This window comes from Ascaphus truei, chromosome 5, assembly GCF_040206685.1.
Source record: "Ascaphus truei isolate aAscTru1 chromosome 5, aAscTru1.hap1, whole genome shotgun sequence".
In the NCBI taxonomy this organism is placed as follows: Eukaryota; Metazoa; Chordata; class Amphibia; order Anura; family Ascaphidae; genus Ascaphus; species Ascaphus truei.
Window position 1 is genome coordinate 28,985,137 of NC_134487.1, and position 24,359 is coordinate 29,009,495.

The window sequence follows — 24,359 nt, forward strand, 5'->3', positions numbered from 1 at the left end:
GGACCTGGTTAGTGAGTTCTGTGGTGACATAATGGGCAGTTTGTAGCATATAGTGAAAGGAAACAGTTCTCCCTTACACCAGACGTAACCTTTGTTCATAGTCTTACTTAATATCAGATTCTCTTCAGGCATTTTTGATAGAGTTATACTGTAGCTTAAGATCTAAAAGGTACGTTGAATGATGTTAAGAAGTGTGCTTGGCTTACAAATTACTTTTATGATAAGTAGATTAGCTGTATTTTAATAAAAATGTAATAAAATTGAGATATGTGCCAAAACATAGTAATATATATTATAATAATAAATAATACTTCTTGCCAAGCACATCGGTGCTATAGATCACATTTTATCAGACTGTACATGCAACTTTAAACTTGGGCTAAGCAAACATAAAGAATTTAATAACATGCTTCTCTGTAAAGGTCCACAACATTTTTTTTAATCAACATTTAATTTTCACTTAAAAATAAATAAATAATAAGCTTGTTTTATGTGTGTCATTCCTTATATATGTTTCGAGGGTTTATATTATGTGGCTTAAGTAGAATGTATTTACTTTTCGTTGACTTTTCTGCACTAATAATGAATTCAAGAAAAATATGTACAGATAACATGAGTAATTAAATGACAATCCTCATATCTGAAATACCCATCTAGTTCCATCACTAAAAGTAAAGTTATTGTTTTTTCCATTGACTACACAGACCCATACAGGGTTGTGTTTGCCTTTCTCTCTGGATCATCATAACAACTGAGACAGCACATGGGAAAAATAGACTGAACTGGATTGACCCAGTGTCGTCTTCCACTTAAACTTCCTTTGTCATCACAATGTTACCATTTTAGGTTTTCTATATACATATTTTGAAGGAAGAAAACAATTCATTTGTCTGAAAACATTTGAGAAAGATGGATTACATTTAAAAAAAAAAATAGTTTATTTGGGTTGTGATAAACTTACATTGGCAGAGATAGTTTAGGAAACAGATATTCTTCATTAGAGTTTTAACACATACATGACTATAAACCCAGATAACAAATTATTTGAAGCTTAGAATATGTACATTAGAGCAGCAAATTCAATATAGAGTTGTAATGGAATGGAAATTAATGAAATATTAATAAAAGGCTCTTTTAACTGAAATATTTCCTTCCGGTACCGATTTTGATGTACAGGCAGTCCTTGGTTATCCAACGGAATCCGTTCTGGAAGTAAGGTTGGATAGTGAAACCGTTGTAAAGTGAATCCCATTTTAATCAGTGGCGGTGAGCGTTGGATAACGCATTCCGGCGACGAAAAACAGCCCATAGGGTTGCATTGTAAAGCGTTGGATATGCCATTCGTTGTAAAGTGAAACGTTGGATAACGAGGACTACCTGTATCCTACTTCATATCCTGACCCATCTCCTAGAAGTCTGCACATCGGGGTCATTCAGTGTGAAAACCGGTTGCCATTTTCAAGTTCTCAGAATATGTTGGATTTTCTTAAACTAGCGAATCAGTTTTAGCTTAAAATAACACGACAGCTTTGTAAAATGTCAATGTTTCAGCAAATTATCATTCTAATATCTCCAGAACAGAGGGTTCACCGAAGCTGTTTAATATAGAGTTATGTAAAAAAACAAAAAAAAACTTTCGGTGGATATTTGCGTTAATAGTTCCGGGATAACAATTCTTCCAATTAATGTTTTTGCTGCTACAGTACTTTCCTTGTCACATGAGCATGATATGTGATGCATTTCCTTTCTGTCTTTCTACAGTATATGGAATATTAAAGTCTTCAAACTGTAATAAATTTGCAAAACTAGGGCAAAAAGAAAAGCACTAGATTTATTAAAAAACAAAAACAAAATCCCACCGAAAGCTAGGGGACTTGTTAAGAATTACAATGTATTTAAATATATACAGTATATATCTTTTGCAATGGTCATAAAATAAGAACTTGTAAAGTTGTCAGTGACAAGTCAAACGTACAGTAAAAGCCATTCAGTGTCTGTATCCTGTCTCTGGCAGCACTGAGCAGTTCTGGACACAGTAGGAAAAATTAATCTATGAGGCAAGATACTTCCTGACGGGCATCCGTTAGCATTACATATGTAAAGAAACAAATCACAGGGGTTATATTTCCACCTGTAATTCTGGAGCATGGATAAAAAAACTCGTTTGCACATCTTCAACTAGTGTCTCAGTCCTGCTTTGTGTGTTGTACAGTTATTCAAATGCAAAGACTCTGGCTAAAGAGATGTGTTTGCGGTCACACAACATCCATTAGTAATAAATGGTAAAAACGTGTCCGTTTTTTGGGGGAAATTTTGTTAGATGGTTTTGGATTTCTTAACTACTTTGTTTAGATTTTGTTTACACTTTTAGTAGAAGAAAATCAGTCTAGAAAAAAACCAAAACAACCGGAGCTCTAAAAACAATGTAGTGGTGTCAAGCTGGAATGAATGCTGTAGTATGAAGTATATTTCCAGTATTTGCAGGGTCTGGGATAAGTGTCTGAAGCTGCGTGTTGTCGTGAGTGCATTTTTAAATATCCCTGATGAAATAACGATATGAACAAGACCAAAAAGCCAGTTGTAGGAAGTATACAGTAATGACTGTACTCACGTAACCTCAGTCCCTCTCGACCCAGTGAGACCGGAGCTCCGATCCTTCCCTGCGGGTGGCGTTTCCTCTGCGGAGATCCTGGAGGTGGGACAGTGCGGCGTCACATGTAGTGTAGATTACCGGGTGCTGGTCAGGTGATCACGCTGACTCCATAATACCCCACGTGGTGTCGTCGCCATCAATGAGCGCGTCCTCCTCAGCTCAGGGACCTCCCAATTCCTCCACGGGTTCAGTTACCCCACGCCACAGCAGCTGGAGCGGGGCATAAAGGATAATGTGGGATAAGCCTCCACAGCGTCTCCAAATAGGCGTGCATCCAGGCAGGTAATCAGCAAGAAAAAGTGTCCATGTAGGAGCCGAAGCACAGCCACATCAAAGTAGAATAGGACAAGATGGTTAATCTCAAAAAATGTATTGGCTAAAAAAGCATAAGGACAGACATCCTAAAAATCCTCTGACATGTTTCACGCACAGGGCGCTTTATCAAAGAGTAAATGATCAGGATGGACATTCCCTGTATATATATAGGAGACCAAACCCCCTGAACACAGATGTAGAGCATAATTAATCAATGAACTCCTGTCTGGGGGAAGGTACTGAATAATTAGATGAAAAAAATATATATATAATCAGTGCAACAAACATTTAAACAAATAACAAATTACTAAATGAAGCAAAATAACAAACCCAAGGGTAAGTGTCAGAGAGGGAACAACTAATGAATTAAGCTATAAGAAAATGTTTAAGTTCCCACTCGACATTTTACCTCTTGGGATGTAATGTGTCCATGGTAAATACCCAATACATTTCTCTTTTGTTAAAATATTGGTCCTGTTACCTCCTCTTACAGGTTGAACAATTTTCAGCCATTGAACATATTGTTCAACCTATAAGAGGAGGTAACAGGACCAATATTCTTAACAAAAGAGAAATGTATTGGGTATTTACCGTGGACACATTGCATCCCAAGGGGTTAAATGTCGAGTGGGAACTTAAAAATTTTCTTATAGCTTAATTCATTAGTTGTTCCCTCTCTGACACTTACCCTTGGGTTTGTTATTTTGCTTCATTTAGTAATTTCTCCTTTCTATTGATCATTGAATACATCAACAATATTATCTTCATTTTGCATTCTTGGCCTTTATTAGATTTATTAGAGGTATTACTTTAATTTATAAGGCTAACATTGATAAGGCACAACCATTGTTTTTAACTTTATTAAAGTTTGTTTTTATTATATGTTTAGTTTAAATATGTTTTTATTGTCTTCCATTCCCTTTTTTTGTTATTTGTTTAAATGTTTGTTGCACTGAGTATATATATATATATATATTTTCATCTAATTATTCAGTACCTTCCCCCTGACAGGAGTTGATGTCATTGATTAATTATGCTCTACATCTGTGTTCAGGGGGTTTGGTCTCCTATACTGTATATACAGGGAATGTCCATCCTGATCTTTGATAAAGCGCCCTGTGCGTGAAACATGTCAGAGGATTTTTAGGATGTCTATCCTTATGCTTTTTTAGCCAAATTTTTTTTGGAGATTAACCATCTTGTCCTATTCTACTTTGGTGTGGCTGTGCTTCGGCTCCTACATGGACACTTTTTCTTGTTTACACTTTTATCTTTCCCATGTGGTAAAATCAGAAACAGTTCTATAATTTGAGTGAGAGTGGGAAATTTATGGAGGGGGGAGAGTGAGGAAGAGAGGGGGTAAGAGCGAGACAGGGGAGAGAAATACATGGGAAGACGGGGGGAATAGAGGGGGCACACAAGGTGTGAAATGGACTCACAAGCCTGCCGCCACGGGTTTAGGAAATAACTAAAACATTCTATATCATATACCATATATATATATATATATATATATATATATATATATATATATATATATATATATATATATATATATATATATATAAAACATTCTATATCAACTTGAAAATGAGTAGATGTTTTCTTTGAGATGAAGATTGCTTTTACCTTGGGGAAAATATAAAGAACAAAAAGTACATTTGTTACCATGTATTTATTATATTGTAAGATTTCATGTATCACCAGGAACGGAGTTCTATATTATTATGGTTCTTACACTAAGAACAAGTCATGTCAGATATAATGCCAAGAAAATGCTCAGCCGTACAGTATATGATTAACACTTTTGTTTTTAAAGGCAATGATTAGGTACATTGATATACTGTATATTCAAAGTTAAAACAGTGAAATAACACTATACTGTACATCTGCAACTTTGGGGCAACTTATTCTATATCCGTCGAAGCGGAAGGATTGGACCGTACTTGGCTGAAATCCCCCCTTAAACTCAATGGTGAATTTTGATCCGAAAAGGGCCAGATTGGCCACCTTGGAGGACATACAGTAGAATGGCCCTTGATTTCATATACTGTAACTAGCAATATTAGCATTTCCCCAACAGCAGAACCATTGTCACCTTTAAGAATATACTTTTGTTTTTGAGCAAATTATAGAACTGTTTCTGATTTAACCACATGGGAAAGACAAAAGTGTAAACAAAATCTAAACAATGTAGTTAAGAAAACCAAAAGCATTGAACAAAATGTTTTACTTATGAAATACAATTGGATGTTCAACTGAATGTTTTTGCTTAAATTCGTCCGAGTCAATGTAAATGTAGTATAAGTCTCACATCTAGTTCCAATTTTGTAAAATGTTGAATTTGATAGACATATGTCCTTGGTTACTGCGTTACTTTTTTATAAATGTATGATATGTATTTGTTCCCTAACTCTGAATGAGACACTTCATTGCTCGGAAACTAGCCAACTTTATTGGATGTGTGTGGATTGCATGGCATGAATAATACACTTGTTTTCCCTTGGGCTAATTCAATTTAGTAAATAATAGTTATCTCAAACAAATGGTGTATTTAGCAATACTACAATAATCAAGAAAAATATAAAAGCCGTTTGAAAACTACAATGTTTTAATATTTACAGATTTACTGGCCCGCAGCTAAAGAAAGAGTGGAATTTTGTAAACTCGCTGGGAAAGATGCCAATGTGAGTATATTAACGGTATTTTTGTTTGTGCATAACTAATTTTCAGTATTAACACGGTTTATTTTAAATGCATTAATAATATATATATATATATATATTAATGGCATTCATCTTTCTATTTCCTAACCGATTATTTATCTCGCACTTGCACATGCCAAATACTGAATAGGCCGTTCATTGTAGTAGTTATCTGTTTACCTCAGGCATGTGGACTAAGTCCAACAAATGTTTCCTGCAAGCATTAAATACTGGCAGAAGTAGCACTATATCCAATACAGTGCTGACTTTTATGCGCAGAAACGATAGAATAATTGAGCTTGTATTGTGTTATCTTGCTGAGATCAGCAGCAAAGATTAATATTTACAGCAGATAGCACATTCATTGTTATCGGTGTTATACTGTATATTCAAAGGTTGATGCATATTAGAAGCTTGAATGATAGTAGCCAGTAGCGAGCTAATCTTTTCATGGTTAACACATTACAGGCTGGAATGTGCCAAATTGAGTTTTCCACACAAGTAGGTCATTTGTTTTTAAATATAGTACCGGCCATCTTTATTAACCCCTTTTGTGCAGGAATGTTAGTGACACCAGATCAGGGGTGGCCAACTCCAGTATTCAAGGCCCACCAACAGGTCAGGTTTTCAAGATATCTCTGCTTCACCACAGGTGGTTCAATCAGTGACTCAGCCATTATAACTGAGCCACCTATGCTGAAGCAGGAATATCCTGAAAATATGACATGTTGGTGGCCCTTGAGGACAGGAGTTGGCCACTCCTGCACCAGAGGGTACCAATCACATAATCCTGCTCTACCCCTGACAATGCATCCGGAAGAGGAGGTCCTTCTCTTTCATTAGGATTGAGACATTGGCTCCCTGAGAGCTGCAGTCTCAATCATCTCCTAACACAACCAACCATAACATTATGTCATGGGAGCCATTAGTGTGCCAGCACCTGTGACGTGAACTGGAAATAATAAGGGTACTGAAATGAATGTTATACATAAGCAAACGCCAATGTCTTTGTGGAATAGAAGAACATTCATACGTAACATAAACACTTCTGTTCTCTATTTTTAGACTGAATGTGCAAATTTTATCAAAGTTCTTCATCACTACAACAAAACCCATGCGTATACCTGTGGCACCGGAGCGTATCACCCTCTGTGTGGATATGTTGAACTTGGAACTCCCAAAGAGGTAATTTTATCTGCAGCAATACTGTACATAACACAAAATATAGAATGTGCATCATCCATCACCTCTGTTATAATGTTTTGTTTTAAAAATGAATGACCTAAGATGATGAATGAGAAAAGATAGTGTATTTAAAAAAAAAAAAAGCCATGGATATAAAAACAGTTTACACGTTTGATGTGTCTAAATATCACAGTTCGTTATGAGTCGTTAACAATTATCACTGTTACCGCAACGAGAGTTAGCAAAAAAGTAAAGAAGATTGATAATGTGATGAAATCATTTGAGCCATATACTGTACTGTATTTTGTGGCTTATTTTTGTATTGCTCTCGTTTCATTTTGCTCACTTAAGTTGTGACCAAATCTCATATATGGTGTGTCCATCAGGGAAGGCTTAAAGAAGACTTAGGTTAGGTCCCCAGTACATGCTGCTACACTGCAGGAACAAAAAACGCCCCTCAATAGGGCCGGGCCCACCAGCTGCCTTGGCGCGCAATTTGCCGCTGTGTTGCTTGAATAGATTTTCTGAAGACAAGAAAATTGTCTTCATAACTGGTGACGGAGCTCTGGCCACGCCCCCCTGGCGGTTCAGCCAATGTGGGCCAACCAGCCGGCTGACGTCATGGCCGTGTCCCCGCCACGCCCCCCCCGCACCGTCGCAATATCCTTCAGCTCAGCCACAGACCAGAGATCGGGGTTCACACCGCTGCACGGGCTGCCAGCCTGCCAGGCGCGCGTGCAGCAGCCGACACTGAGGCCGTAGCTTTACTGCTATAACTGGATCACATAGAACAAGGGAGACTATTGACATTTCTGTTTCTTTGATGTCCTGCTAAACAGGCTGCATTAGTGTGTTATTGTTGCATTAAACAAAACTTTTTTGCCCATTCTTACCAAGTGGCGGTGTTCCGTAAGATGCCTTTCAGGAACAACTTAGTAAATATGTCCTTTTATCATTTACACATATATAATGAATGTAAAAAGTCCAAGCTAACACTCCAGTAAACTTAAACAAAAGGGTTTTTATTACTCAATTATCAATGGTTTGCCCCGTACATGGTCCTTGTGTACACTATTGTGTTATATGATGGTGCACCCTTGGAAGATGTTCAGGTATTTGGGGTCCTCTCCACAATGTCCTACATGATACATTGCTTTGTACAATCGAACATTTTATACATTTAACTATTGTTAAAGAAGTATTGCTAAAATTCAGCTAATAACACAGCAGACAACTGTAAATAGGAGGAAGTGTTAAGTAATACAGCTAATAATGTATGTCTAAACTATAAATAGGAGGAAGGTTTACGTAATACAGCTGAAAACCCGGGGCTAAACTGTACATTGGAATCATGTTTATTGGCCAGAGTTAAAGAATTAAACTTCATAAAATGACATGCTTAGATTTTTTATTTTTTTTTACTATATTCTTTATGTATTATAATATTTATTATACATACACACAATATATGTTATATGGGCATTCTGGGAAATCACATGACTGGCAGTAATAAGTAAAAACGTGTTGATGATAGATATCAAGTCCATCTTTCAGGTTGAAACAATTATAACATCATAATGTAATGCATGTGCATTTATATGCAGGAAATGGTATTCAAGCTAGACACGCAAACCTTGGAGTCTGGCAGACTGAAATGTCCTTTTGATCCCCAACCACCTTTTGCTTCAGTAATAACAGGTAAGACTTTGAGAGACTAGAGACCTTGAAACAGTTATTTTGATCAGAAATGTAAAAACAACAGTTTCATTCACAGTGTGTAGTTTTCAACAATGGCGAGACAAAGAATAATGACATTCTTACATGATCACATGCCTACAGAAAGATATGAAAGCAATGATGGATTATGGCGTCATAATCAAAGTAAGGCAGATGATATGATAGTCTTTTGCTATCCAGTTAGTACTCATTACACCAGGGGTTCTCAACTCCAGTCCTCAATACTCCCCAACAGGACAGGTTTTTAGGATATCCTAGTTTCAAAACAGGTGGCTGTCACAAGGCAAAACAAGACAGTGAATTAAATTGAGGTTTATTTGGATAAGACCTCGGAAACACACAGAAATACAAAATACAGAGAATATACACACTTACTGGGGTCTGGGAGTTGAGATCTAGCAATTTACTAGTTGCAGGGCTCCTGCTTCAGCAAAAGGCATTACCCTGTCTGCTCCAGTTGGTTTCAGCCTGCTGGCTGGGCCTCTCCATGATTCTGTGTTGGTGTTATAGCTCTTTTCACCCAGAAGCACTTTTGAGAAGCCCGCCAGCAGCTGCTTGTCTCTTCAAATCGCCAACAGAAAAAGAGAGTTATCTGCTACACTGTTCTCCCTTATATAGGCTTGATGCCTATCTAATACTTAGAGGGGTCTGGCAGCCAATTAGAGCATGGATTGTGGTTGTGCATTCAATGATAGGAGGGATAAATTCTAAACTTGGCAATGGAAATTGTGCTTATGAGTATGATATCCAGCAACCATTTTCCTGGCTAGCCCCATGCCCACTGTGGTCCTGGCTCCCCTGGGTCTAGGTGAAACAAAGGCTTTCTACTCCAGATATCTTGTTCACAGCCCTTCTCCCGTATCATGTGCAATCAACCTGCATGTCTTTTGCTATGCTAATTTAAATCTGGCTGTCTTTTGTCACTGAACTTGTTTTTCCTCACAGGCAAAACACAAAAGGCATTGTAGTTTTAAAACACAGCAAAACTAAAATTTGATCCCTAGAGCTGACACTACAATTTGGACCTAAAATGTGGGGTCTATGAACTGGGCTCTAAAACCTGTTCTAGGACACCAGCCCCTACACCCAATACAGTAACAGTAACATTTGATCCCTAGAGCTGACATTCTAAAACTGGGATCTGCGAGCTGGGATTCTAAAACCTGTGTTAGCATACAAGCCTCCTAGACCCAGTTCTAATACCTTGCTGGCAGGCAATACAGGTTAACCCTTTTTGCCCCCAAATATCCCCATTTTTCCTCATGTTTCAGAAGTCTCTGCCCTGCAGCTATTTCTCATAAGGGGCCACCCATACAAGGCAACCCACTTATAAGCTTGCCCAGGCAGCCACGGGTCAAAGGGACTACAACATAGAATACATTAACTGGCCCACTGAGCTTACATAGTTAACCCCACACAGACAGAATAAGGGGAAAAGAATTACAGGGCAATATAGTAAGGTACAGTATTAGACCCAAGACACCTTCAGCTCTTGCCATACGGTTTCAGGGGCAGCCAGGCAGACTCCACCTTTATTAATGAAGACCGGATACCCACTACCATCACAGTGGCTCAATTAGTGGCTGAGCCACTGATTGAGCCACATGTGGTGAAGCAGGGACTGATTGAAGCACCTTTGCTGACGCAGGAATATCCTGAAAACATGACCAGTTGGGGGATCTTGAGGACTGCAGTTGAGAACCCCTGCATTACACATTCAAGCTGAATTTGCTTGAAAAGTTTCAATTCCCTGTAGGTTATCATATATTTTATTGACATAACATGTAAATACTGTAGTACACAGATGTTGCATGAACTGTATGCATGAGCTTTAAACTCAAAAGACCCTTAATCAGATGATTGATTGTGATACCTTTTAAAAGACGTGAAAAGAATTCTGAGACGTTTAAGGAAAAGGTGCTTTGAGTAGTGTAAACTCATGAATTGGGACATACATGTAATATCTCAAATAAAAGCTCAGAAACTACAAACAATGTCTGTGATCGATATGGCTTCCCTTCACTTTATATTCATATACTGTATTTGTCATGGTAAAGTGTATCCTAATGGAAATGTTGTTCTTCCAACTGGGGAAATGTCTAATGTTCTTAATAGCCACATTGTAATAATATTTTATATAATCTGAAGTTTAAGAATATTCTTTTAAACATTTTTCGAGAATAAATATTAATATGGATTTTTGCAAGGATCTGAAATAACATACATGTTTTATATTTTATGCATAACTGTAAATGAGAACATTTCAGACACAATTCCTAGCCCCCTAGGGCTTACAATCTAAATGTTTATGCTTCATGCATTGTTGGATAAATTGAGTTAAGGGACTTTCTCAAAATACCTGTACAGAGGGATTTATTCCATTGCTTCAAAGAGTAATATTACTAGACCATTCGCTCCTGTTAAAGCATGTTTCAGTCTCCTTTCACACTCTGCTACAGCTTTGTGATCATCAAAGTTAAAGATGCAGTCCTACTTATTTGGTCCCATGTTTTCACGTACAAATGTTCTTTACATCCAGATTACATACCTGTGAAAATATCCAGCAGTCTTCTTTTAAAATGATCTGCTACTATAGTTTTCCAGAAACTGCATTATCATTACATCGTGATAACTGCAATAAGATGAATTTAGACTTTGGATCTTAAATAAAGAATCTGAGTCCTATCATGTTATTGCTACAGCATCTGTTAAGTAGAACTACATCAGCAACCACATTGTTGTACCTGTCCGTTGGTAATAAATGGTAAGAAAGTACAGAGCATGAGTATGGAAGATGAATAAAGAGGGGCAATGCCATGTAATGTACAAGGGAAACATTTTATAAACAACTTAACAATGTTAATGACTGCTTTGGTTTCTTTGGAAATGAAGACATTTCTCTTAAGTGGGAACTCTGCTTGGAGGATTTGCTTGTCAATAATTGTACGTGGTTGTCCTAACGTTAGCCTATCCTGTCTCTAAAAGCAGCAGTCCAAGATGCCGTTTAAAAAAAAAATGTTTCCCTTTAATATGTGCATCAATACAATCCACACAATGATAAGTAATTAGCTAAGTTGCTGATCGATCCGGTCTCCTGTGAAGATTCGGCTCAGCGGTTCACTAAATGTCTGTCAGTGCTGCAGAAGAGGACCAAAGATGCAAAGTTCTGTGGGAAAGATCATGTGACTAGGCAGTCACCAGATACAGTGCAAAAAGGGGTGTGCCAGAGTCTGTTTCAGAAGAGGAAGGTAATGTCACTTTGTAAATGGTTGCTATAGAAACACAAAATCCTTGTTACATTATAATACATTTAAAATTTCAGTCAGAGTTGTTGTTTTTTTAAATGCTGCAAGTATTTTCTCATAGTACAGATCTAATTTATTAAAAGAAACACATGTAGGATATTGCTTGGTCTGCAGCTTTACATATCTATTTAGAATCTAATCTTAAACTAGTCCTCTCTAGCTAGGACTCTATCTCCTACTGGATGGGACTATTCCCTAGAACTGGAAGGTTACAGTATGCCATTTCTGTGTGAATGGATAGCTACATTCAGCTCTGGGGTCCCCTTCTAAAGTAAACAAAACAAAAAAATAGGTTCTCTTTTAAATATTACACAGATGTTTACACAGAACTCTGATATATCTTCTTTTTAATCCATTAGTATTAGTTTATACCATATAGAGCTAAATTGTCACCATACTGTAATGCAGTTGAGCTGCTTATTTGAATACATTCATCTTAGCCTCCTCTGTCTTCCAATGACTTACTCTGGATTTTTGGCTCATATTAAGCAGCACCTGAAGAACTTGTTCCTCTCCCTAAAAAATTGTATCACGCTTGCCAAAAAGAGTTCTAACGATCACTCTGGTGATTTGCCTGGCCTGTGCACTACAAAAAAAAAGCTTTTGATTCTTGCACATTGTCAAGACACTTATTCTTTATGTGTTCTAATAGTGGAAATGCACACAGAAAAAAACAATTGTTTTAGGAACGCATAAGACTTGACCTCCCCTGCCTGCCAAAAATGTCGCATCAGGGGAGCCAAGACTTAAAAAATAGGTTAAGAAAGGGTAGTTCTTCATATCTCTTATATGGAAGTTTTTAATAAAGTGAGTATTTAATTTTATGAGCGATTTCGAATTGATTCCAAGTACCGGACATTGCAAAGTTTTACACACACGTATGGATGCTATTGAGTTCCAACAAATATCCAACTATAAATTGAGGATTTCGGGTGTCTTACAGAGCAGTTATCTTAATTAAATGTGATATACTATATACTTGTACAGTAATTTCTCCATGTCATTCTGCAATATCATACAGTATAACGTGGTGTAGACTGCGACACTAATTCCCATATCTATTGTCATTTGTATACACCAAATAATACTGTTGTGACAACTGTGGGAATCTACTAGAAAACAGTATACTGGATGCATGTGTTCCTTTCATTACTAATCTTTGCTTTTTACGCATAAAACAAGTTTGTATCCATGCACAAATATTTACATTTTTAATTCATCTGAGATATTTTTTTTACTAATCTGCAGTGAGCAAGAGTGTCAAAAAACCTTTTACTTTTGAACTGACCCGACACTCTTACTCATTATGGGGGCAATTTATCAAGGAAGAGAAGAGTTTGTTTAAAGACACTGCTCCAGTTTTTGGAACAGAACTGCGACATATGTAGGAACCGTCTCTGACATTTGATGCAGAATTTTAGACTTAGGACAATTCTGATAAGAAGGTTTTTTTGGGGGGAAAATAAAAAAAGAATGTCAAAGAGAGATTCAGAATCTAATATATTTAATTATATTCTGTGTACCATGTAATTCCTCCCAACTCCTCTCACTAACACTCCTCTACTGTAGGTGCAAGCTAGGGCAACATTTGAGCAGAGTACTTGCATACATGCGTGCAAAAATGTCCCACTTTTGCTCCAAAATTGCTTTGAGGCATCACTAACATAGACCATTAGGCTACGCTTAAAGTAATTGCAACTGCGACGTCGCGCAGCGCCGTCACAAGTACATGCAGTTCTTCGCGGGTGCCAATATATTGGGCGCGACCCAACAGTGCTGCAGAGCGACGGAGCAGTCGCAATTGCCGGTAGTCAAAGGATTTTGACTTTTTGGAGATCGCTGCGTGACGTCATCGACACATTAGCGGCTCAGCCAATGAGGGTGAACCGCTCATGGTCACGCCCACCGGTAGCCCTCTCGTCTCCTGCACCAGCATGCAGGAATCGCTATTGCGACGGCTGGCGTCATGCGGTCAAGTCGCCCTAGCCCACAGTATAAGCGCAGCCTTATGGTGGAATCAAATTTCTGTACAAGCCTTTAAACTCCTTATAACATAGAAATACTGCTAAAAATGGCTTCTTATTTGACCCTAGAATTTTGGAAGGTACTGCTGACTATTTTTTATTTGAATTTCTAGAATTGCTTTGTTCTGACTCCACATGGTTTTGATTTTATGGAAAAAGCTAAAAAAAAAAGTTTTTTTTGTTTACACTTTTTCAAACATCCAATTTATCACGATAGTTTACAGTTTAAAATATATATATATATTATTCAAAATAAAGACACACAGGAAAAGAAAATTATTATGTGCCTTTCTTGGGTTTTGGCTCATATTTTCTCTGAATCGTCGTTGTAAAGGTAAAAGACATTAATTACATTATTTGTGTATTGAGGAAAATGCGATTAAATGTTCTTTTTGACAAGAAAATTCTGTATTTCAAAGGAAGGTATTTTGATATGATGAGTTCTGAAGATTAGGTATCTTAAATGTGCTTTTCAATGGAAATATCTAGAAATTCCAAGTCAGGAAGTGCGTTTAGTGAGTTTTTGCTAAAAAGGCACTTATTGAGTTTTACCTTTACAACAATGGTATTTGACTCCCTCCTCTGACCTCCTCCTCCTACTTCCCATCCTTCCTTCACTTCTCCTCTAGACTTTTCTGACTATATTAAAGGCAAGGTGGATGCTATACACAAGGAGATTCCTTCTGTCCCTTCCCATCCTCTCTGCTTCGACTTAAACCTCCTTCTTCCGCTCTTGACTCCTTTTCTCCTGTTACAGAGTTGGAAGTTTCTAAGCTGATCTGCTCTTCTCCCTCTACCACATCTCCTCTTGATCCTATCCCCTCACACCTTACCAGAACTCTTACTCCTGTCTTGGTACCCACTATCACCCATAATTTCAATGAAATCCTGTCCTCTAGCACTTTCCCCTCTTCCTTTAAGCATGCAGTGGTCACCTATTCTAAAAAACAATCTAGACCCTACGTGCCTTACGAACTACTGCCCTGTATCCCTTGTGCAGAGGCGTAACTACATTTTCTGGGCCCCCTACAAACATTTTGAAAGGGCCCCCTAAACAAAAAATACAAACAAATTTAGTGTCCACCGAGGTCCCCATGTGAGCGGCCTTGTAAGCACCCCTCCTCCTATACACCTTGCAAGTTCCCCCTCACAGTCTCATCTCACAATCCCCCCACCCTTACTGTCTCCTCTCTCCCATGTTTCACCCCCTTTCTTACTCTTCCTCCCTCTCACTCTTCCCCCCCTCCTCTCTCCCTCACACACAAAACTCCCCCTATACACACACACACACACACACACACACACACACACACACACACACACACACACACACACACACACACACACACACACACACACACAATCCTGCTACACAATCACACAATACCCCCTACACACATACACACACAACCCCCCTAACACACACACACATAAAATCCCCTCTTCTCACACACACAATCCCCCATACACACACACACAATCCCCCCTACACACACACATCTTTTTTTTACCTGAGGGAGAGGGATAAGGCTGCTCTGACCCTGTCTGTGTTCTTAGACATTCAGGCGGGGAAACAGGCAGGGGGAGGAGGAATTGCCTGTGTTCGGTGAATGCCACGCCCCAACAGCAAGCACGGAACCTGAACCTAACTTCCAGCGGTGACCTGCGCTTCCGGCCCTCCACCCCCGCATTGCGAGGTTTAGCAGCTCGGTAGTTATGCCACTGCCCTCATGCCGTTTGCCTCCAAGCGTCTCGTGTTTTCTTGTATGATCAACTTTCTTAATTCCCATTCCCTCAGGGTCCTTTTACAATCTGATTTTCGTACAGCTCACTCAACAGAGACTGTGCTCCCTAAAGTAGCTAATGATCTACATTACAAGAAGCTAAATTCCAACATCCCTTTTCTCTAATTATCCTACTCAATCTCTCTGCTGCTTTTGATGCTGTAGTTCACTCTCCTCTTTCATATTCTAAACTCTCGGTATCTACAACAATGCTCTTTCCTGGTTCTCATCGCACCACTCCCATCGCACATATTCTGTCTCTGTTGCTAACACGTCTTAGTCTTCTGTTGATCTGTCTGTTGGTGTACCTCAGGTCTCTGTTATGGGACCTTTCCTTTTCTCTCCTATCTCTTGGTAGCCTCATCAAGTCTTTCAGCGGCAGGTATAATCTCTATGCATATGACATTCAGATATATCTATCCATCTGTACACTCACTCCTGCAATCCAGTCCCAAGTCTCAGATTGCCTTCTGGCTTTATCCTTGTGGATGGTGCTCCGTCGTCTTAAATTTAATATGTTTAAAACTGAGCTCCTCATATTTCTCCCCTAATTAGACCTAATATGTGCTCTTTCCATCACCGTAAATGGTTCTACCATCTATCCTGTCGCCAAAGCACGTTACCTTGGAGTGACATTTGACTCCTCCTTTTCCTTCTCCATTCACATTCATAGCATGGCTTACAATGTTTGCTTCTTCCCCCGTAACATTGCAAAAATCTTCCCTTTCCTCTGTTAATCTACTGCTAAAACGCATAGTGATGATTATCCAAGGATGGCAGCGGAGCACAGCTGAAGGATGGGGTCAACACCAGCAATGAAGGGGTTAAAAAATACTTCTTTAATGAAACATGGTGCAAAACGGGGGGAGACAGCAACAACTCTAACGCGTTTCAGGCTATGCAGCCCTTTTTCAAAGAGTAAAATCGCGTCTCCACTACCCGCAGTTATGAAGGGGAAACCCCGCCCACCTTTCCCAGAGATGCCGCGCGGTTTTCGCGCGGATGCTAGCCAGCTCTCTCATTGGTCAAGATAGACCTCCAACCAGAAACTGATTCGGAGAGGCGTCTCTGGTAGCTGTAAATATCGCGCGAACCCTTCCCTTACCTTCTACTGCTAAAACGCTAATGCCACAGCATTGTGGGTAATGTAGTCCAGCAATATCATGTGACTAGATACAATTGGTGCACTGCTAGAGTGAGGGTGGGGCTCAAGGGCCAGAGCCTATTAGAAGGGGAAGGGGCTTTGACGTTGGAAATGGTTTCTATAGAAACAAAAATGCTTCCTACATTAGAGACATGAAAAATGTTTTTAACATTTTTTTTAAAATGCTACAAGTATTTTCTCATAGTAAAGAACTGAATTATTAAAAAACACACACACACACACACTTGTAGGATATTGCTTGAACTGCAGCTTTAAGGCAAACCTTAAAATTCATCTCTTAAATAAAGCAATTCCCCGGATTAATGTTTCTGTCTCACAACCACAGTCACTCCTACCAACCATTGAGGCTTAGCACTGCCATCTGCTGCTTTTATAGTCTCCGTAAATTTCCTAACATACATCTTAGATTGTAAGCTCTCAGGGGCAGGGATTGCATTTCCTATTTTGTCTTTTTTTATTTTTTTCCTTTACTATAGTCTGGTTTTGTTGGTTGCACTTATTGTATTATAATGTCCAGTACTGTACTGTCTCTTTTGTAAAGCGCTGAGTACATTGTAGGCGCGACATAAATAAAGATATACATAAATACATTTCTATTCATGCGGATTCAAAATTGAGTAGCAAAGTACGATTCAGCATTCAAAGCAGACTTTGAAATGAACTGGAGTTTAAATCGAACTGAACCCATGTACAGTACTTTGGATTTTTTAAAGCTGTATAGAGTATGTGCTCACCCTCAATTTGCTATTCTTCAAACCTTTAGATGACTGTTGCAAAAAGTACATTCTCAAAATTAAACAAAGAAAGGGGAACATTGTACGGATAGTAGATTATGAATGTCATACAAGCCCCTTATTAACTTTTAGCGATTTTCTAAAAACATAATATAAATGAGCACATGGTAATGTATTGTATTTTTCTCAGTTGGGTGTACAAATGATATTAACGTATCAGCAGACAGTGGAATTATCTCAGCACACTTCTGCGCCCAAAACATTTAAATTTCCATGTGTTGGAATGGGAACCTGACCTGCGATAGTCACTTTCTTTGTTATAGAATACCTGTTGTAGGTGATAATTCCCAAAGTCATGTTTTGTTATACTCCACAGTGAATAGACCTGTGTGGTCTAACATCTGGTGACATTCAATATCAGTTTGACCTCTATATCCAAAGCATATAGAAAGCCCCTATTGTCATTGGAGTTTGTATGCTTCTGTGTATGGCTCTTAGGCAATCAGCAGTTAAGTTTCCTAAACATATACAATGATTATATAAAAGCTAAACATAAACAAGTTTTTGATTATGGTGGGCCTAATTGCATGAAAGATCGGGCCTTTTGTTCAGTCTTTATTGGAGTATTTTGAAAGAACCAATCTCCAAGCATGACCCATATCAACTTGTGTTTCCTGTCATTTGGAAAACAAATAACATGACCCCTGTCATTTTTAAAGCAAGAAAACAATCTGTGTTAAACCACAACACAATATGTTATTTTAATGGTTTGCATGTATTTAGAGTTAATTAAGGAAGTCCTAAAATACTGTATATAGGCACTACATTTGTAGTAATATATATATATATATATATATATATATATATATATATATATATATATATATATATATATATTGGCTGATAAGTTCTTCCCAAGTTATTGCTGGACAGATATACAAAACGTGTTCCAGGTTAATGTGAATTCTTGTTTCTTACAGAAGATGGTCAGACACTGCAGTGATTGCCCATTCTCTGAAAGCTTCATTCCTTTCAGTGAACATCAACACGCTTGAGCTTTTTAAAGGACTATAAGCTACATAGTTTCTATAAAATGGAATTTTTAGCATTTCAGGGAATAGTGTAAAAATCTAATTGCTTCCATGTATAGTAGTTGTATTTACTTCAGTGCAAAGAGCAAATAATTGAACTGCTTTGATAAATAACTCAATGTTAACTCCATTAAATGGGTCAAAGCAGTAAAATAATAAATGAACATGCTACAGATGTAGCAGAGGTTATAGCTCCCATCAAAGTGTCAGCGTTACAGATATTACGGTGCCTTAAAGAAATAGCGCACACTTCACTGTTTCTTTCAGCTGCATACAATTTCATATTAAATATAGCGCCAGTTTTGACGCAATGTTGTGAGGCAGCGGAAGCAAGAACATCGGCTACTGTTCATCTGTCATTTCATGCAACAATTCAAAACAAAGAAGAAAACAGATTGACTTTACTTTGAGTCTTGAAAAAACTGAAAACATAAATGAACCGAAATATATTGAGCACAATTTACGCCTGGAAACTTGTCTCAGTCTTAGCAACAGTGATACATGTATGCTGTATGTACACTGAAAAGTTCAGCTTGGTAAAATGAATCGATTGTCTGTATTGTTGTTTAAACTTCATGTTGTGGAAAGTTTGCAGTCAGCAAAGATAACATGTAAAAGGAATATATGTGTGTAATACAAAACGTTGTGCTACATGTGTGGTTGATAAAGCATGTAGGTGAAAGGGATTGTAGATCAGTCTCTACCAGAGGATCTGCAATGAGCAGATACAAATGCATGAATACGTCAACTCTTTGTTGCACATTGTAGCATTGAAAGCTTCATGTCAACAAAGGTTAGGCAGTGATGGAGCTATGGGCCATCACGCTCCTGTCACCGTGCTGGCACAAACACCATTACCTATTCTTCATTGAGACATTCACTTTCATAAAGCCTGGACAGTGATACTTTTAAACTGGAGTTATGTTGTCTAAAGGACGCAGCTTTAAATGATATTCTAAAGTGACCGGTTTACTTGAGGTGTACACAAAAGTATTTAGTTATGGATAAGGTTATAAGGTTATATTGGTGAAAGAATGCAACAAAAGACAGGGGAGCCCAATGCTACATCCAATTGACAAACCATTTATGGTAATAATTATAAAGTTAAATACTTCAATAATAATATTTTCTTGGTTATTTAATTAAACCCGTTGGCCAAAGCGTCATAAGCCTGCATAACAAACGTCAAGGTATAACCAAATTTGCAGGTCCTAACACTAAACTGTGAACCTTTCCTTTTACCTCTGTATGAAGGTTTGTTTCCCCACACACCGAGGTAAAAGAAAAGGTTTCACAGTTTAATGTTAGGACCGGCAAATTTGGTTATACCTTGACGTTTGGTATGCAGGCTTATGGCGCTTTGGCCAAAGGGTTTAACTAAATAACCAAGAAAATATTATTATTGAAGTATTAAACTTTATACTTATTACCATATATGTTTTGTCAATTGGATGTAGCTTTGGGCTCCCCTGACTTTTGTTGAATACACACTCAGTAGCACTCCTTTTGATATATATAATATATATATATATATATATATATATATATATATATATATATATATATATATATATATATATATATATATATATATATATATATTTATGATGTGGTGGGTGTTGGGGTTTGAGCTTGCTGGGAAGTGTGTGTTAATTATATTGGTGAAAGGTAATAACTATGTAACAGACAGCGGTCATTTCTTGCAGTTGACATTTTAATTAGTTGGACTTCTTCTAGGAGTGTTTACTAATTAGTACAAAATGATGCTGAAATAATAGTATTGAAAGTACTAGTTATAATAGTATTTGAGGCCGTAAACTGTAAGTGTCAAAATCGATCCTAAAAATTGCCTGAGCAACATAAAAACACATGTAAATTCCTCATTTAGCTTCTCACCAAAATTTGATGTAATCAAAATGATATACAGATGCAGGACTCTGTCTTGTATGATGACACAAAATGTTTCAACACAGTTAAAATACGTAATTGAAACTTTTCATTGTCACAATAATGTGGAGCAATGCGTAAAATAGAGTCCTTTTCATGTGAGGAAGAAGTGTTATATTGTACATCTATTTGTCTTTTTCTGCATATCAGACTTGACGTGCATGAAAATAGATGAACCTCTTAATATACAATGTCTGGTTAAAGTTTAGTAAATAATTAGGTTAAGATACATTTTAATGTATCAACATAAGGTCTATTTATGGATACACAGTAGTTGTGCATGAGCTTGCAAGGCCCCTCAAGTCTATTTTTTCTTTCAAATGTACTGCGTATACTTTACTGGGCTGAAGAAGAGGTTAAACCTAGACGTAACCAATGTCAGTGTAAACATTCTATACGTCTTTACAAACTACAGTATTAGTGGGATTCTGGCCTAACATTTTAAAGGTAGAATTAGGCAATACATTGTATTTTGATCCTTAAGCTAATAGCATCATGGACAAAAATAGAAACACTACAGATGTAGCAAACTTTAATTTTTTTTTCTCCTTTGGGTACCTGTATGTTGGGGTGTATTGCAGTATCCTGCAGCAACATTACCAGGGAATACAATACATACTGCTAATGTTTATGTATGAAATATTGGATATTTCTTTCGTTACGTTTGACTCTGAAGTGTTTGTTCATTTTCAGATGAGTATCTCTTTGCTGGCACAGCGTCCGACTTCCTTGGTAAGGACAGCACATTCACACGTTCCCTGGGACCCCCTCATGACCTTCACTTCATCAGAACCGATATCTCTGATCATTATTGGCTTAACGGTAAGAAATAAAATTCAGATGCCTATTGACAAAATAGTTTGATAGTTTAATCATTATTAAATGCCTGGATAGCATGCAACATCTACTAAGAGTTGTTACTCTACAGCACCATGATATTTTGTTAGAATAATAATAACTTTATTTCATATAGGGCTTTTCTTCTTTCGGGCACAAGGGAGAGTATCCTGGTATATAATTGGACATGGCTATAGGGGATCTATACCACCACAGCATTACTTTGTATGCATTTTCTTTCACAGTTGTACACGTGGAGCAGTTAGCCACTCCATTGAAGATCTCCTCCTCCAGCTCCTCGTCCAGGTCTCTTTCCCATTGCCTAATATAGCTACGTTTCTCCTGTGACCGAGCACTAGGGATAGAGAAAGTCCTTTATAATCTTGAAATTAGGCACCTCTGCGTCTCTGCTTCCATGAACATCAGTTGGAACCGTGACTCAGAGTTGGGCGGATTGGTTTTAGCATAGAAAGCTCTAATCTGAAGAAAGCAAAATATTTCTCTTGATGGGATTCCCTTTTCCAAAACCAGTTGATCAAACTGCACCATTCTACCCTTTTTACTTAGATCCCTTAGTCTACTTATTCCCGCATCTACCCAATTGGAGAACAACTGCCTGTCCTGACCCAGGGGAAAATTTGTGTTTCCCCACAAAAGGGTTAATTGAGAGTTTTTGGACGCCAACTTATATTTAAATTTGAGTTTGTCCCAGATCTTCAGGGAGTGAGCGACTGTCGGGGGAATTTGTGAACAGGTGGCCTATTATCTGTGGGTAGCCAAAGTATATTGGCAATCACTACTGGATGTATCAGTGCTGATTCAAATGCTACTCACCTTCTCAGGACAGGGCTAGCGTGCCAAGCCACAAGTGACCTGTTTGTGCTGCCTTATAATAGGATAGCAGGTCATTTTTAATGTGTTTTAAATCATCCTTTGATTTCTATAGCAGGCTTTAGTCCACCACCCCAGCAATGCAAGATATTTGCAACACTTTCCTGTTTGTGATAATTTGTTGCAAATGTTTCCAACAGTTTGAGCTATAAACTGTAACAATAGCTAAGGTTACCTTAGTAATATAAGGTTACATTGTAGCTGCTGAGTTACACTGACTGAAGGATTGAAGTAACCTGAATGGCGGCCATTATGTTAGGCACACAATCTGCATTTCTAAAGATTTACTGTAGACAGGAGCACCAAACAATTGTCAGCTTAGGTAAGAATGTAGAAATATACATTGTCACATGCTTTACATATAAAAATAAGAAAAGAAAAAGTTGTAAATTAGTATTGCTGCTTTAATAACCATTTGCACAAATGCTGCATTGGCAGTTTGTTTATTTATTTACATTTCTGTAAGATTATCATGAGCATCAGGTGCACACTTATAATAGTATAAACCTCACTTTGAAGCCACGCTACCATGAAAATCTAAAACTTTACAGATAAACACTCATCATTCTTGATTTTGTATTTGATGATATTTTAGGGGCAAAGTTTTTTGGAGCATTTTCCATCGCAGACACTTATAATCCGGATGACGACAAGGTATACTTTTTCTTCCGAGAAGCATCCCCGGAAGGCAGCTCCTCTGATAAAGCTATATTTTCTCGAGTTGGAAGAGTCTGCAAGGTGAGAACAATTACAATAATAGAATTTCTGATATATACTTGGAGCAGCCTGATTACATACAGAGAATAAATCGAACTTTAATGGAACACTTAAGAGTTATTTTTCCCGTTAATAAAATCGCCCCAAAAATACTAAATTATTTAAATATATATTTTTTACATTGAAATATGTCTCTTATGTTACCGTGTGTGAAAGAGGATTCTCTCGATCCTGCAATTAAAGTGTGACAACTATATTTGAATCCACAGATTCATTCTAGTACTGCAGGTCCCTGCTTATCTCTTTAATTCAACACAGGGTTACAGATGCAGCGGCCATTATTCGAACATATCACGCTTTGTATACCTCGGAATACGCATGTCATGGCGTGTCATTACCGCGTGTGGACGCGTGTTTTTATCGAGTGCAGAAAATGGCATTTTAGTGTTCTGGTTTTTCAACCCCTGCAAAGTGACACAGTAGCACAGTACTGTACACATCACAATTCATCCATTTGTGCCACGGAAACGCAAAGACTTGCACCCAAAGAAATCGGAATCCTTGAAATTCAAACAAATCAACCGCGTGATTGGCCGCGTGGAGTACAGCAGCGCACACGAAAACGGCTCCGTGATATGTTCGAATAATGGCCGTGCATCTGTACATTTCAAATCATCCAAGTATAAACCAGAACAAAAGAGCATGCTGCAGTGATCTGAGAAACGAGGCATGTTAGTAGTAGAATGTGCTTGGTATTTATGATATAGGAATGCTTCTTTGTGCCGTCCTTCTTCAACAGGATTTCCAACTTAGTTTTACATTTTGTACGCACCCTCTCAAAAACACAGTATATTCACAGAAACCACACCGAAAAAAAATTGTTTCTTCACTGATTTGTAATGGTATTTCTATTGAATTAAAACCACATCTGTTGTATAACTGGAGACTAAACGGACCTTAATTCCACAAAACAGATGTGCATTTTTCACAAACTATAGCAAGGAACATCCAAAATAATCTTTACATTTCAATTTTATGGTGTACTGACTAAGCACATAAAACAGCAATGCCCAGCACAAAATGTTCTTATTTGACCTGGATGTAAAAAAAACATGGACCAGAAGATATACTGTATAAAGATGCAACATTAGGTACATTCCCTTAATATTCGTTCCTCATACTCTCATACTGTACTCTAGATCAGTGGTGCTCAGCTTCAGTCCTCAATCCCCCCATAGGATATCCCTGCTTCAGCACAGGTCAGGTCTT

The 24,359-nt window shown here is 37.9% G+C and overlaps 1 protein-coding gene across 1 annotated transcript in view; it reads left to right on the top strand.

The window, feature by feature from the left end:
• The window catches only part of SEMA3D (semaphorin 3D), a 197,546-nt gene that overhangs the window by 90,330 nt on the left and 82,857 nt on the right, over positions 1–24,359 (top strand). The window contains exons 4-8 of the mRNA XM_075599553.1: positions 5,593–5,655; positions 6,739–6,858; positions 8,463–8,556; positions 21,339–21,467; positions 22,969–23,111. Of these exons, the coding sequence (XP_075455668.1) occupies positions 5,593–5,655; positions 6,739–6,858; positions 8,463–8,556; positions 21,339–21,467; positions 22,969–23,111 (549 nt within the window). The remainder of the gene's footprint in view (positions 1–5,592; positions 5,656–6,738; positions 6,859–8,462; positions 8,557–21,338; positions 21,468–22,968; positions 23,112–24,359) is intronic.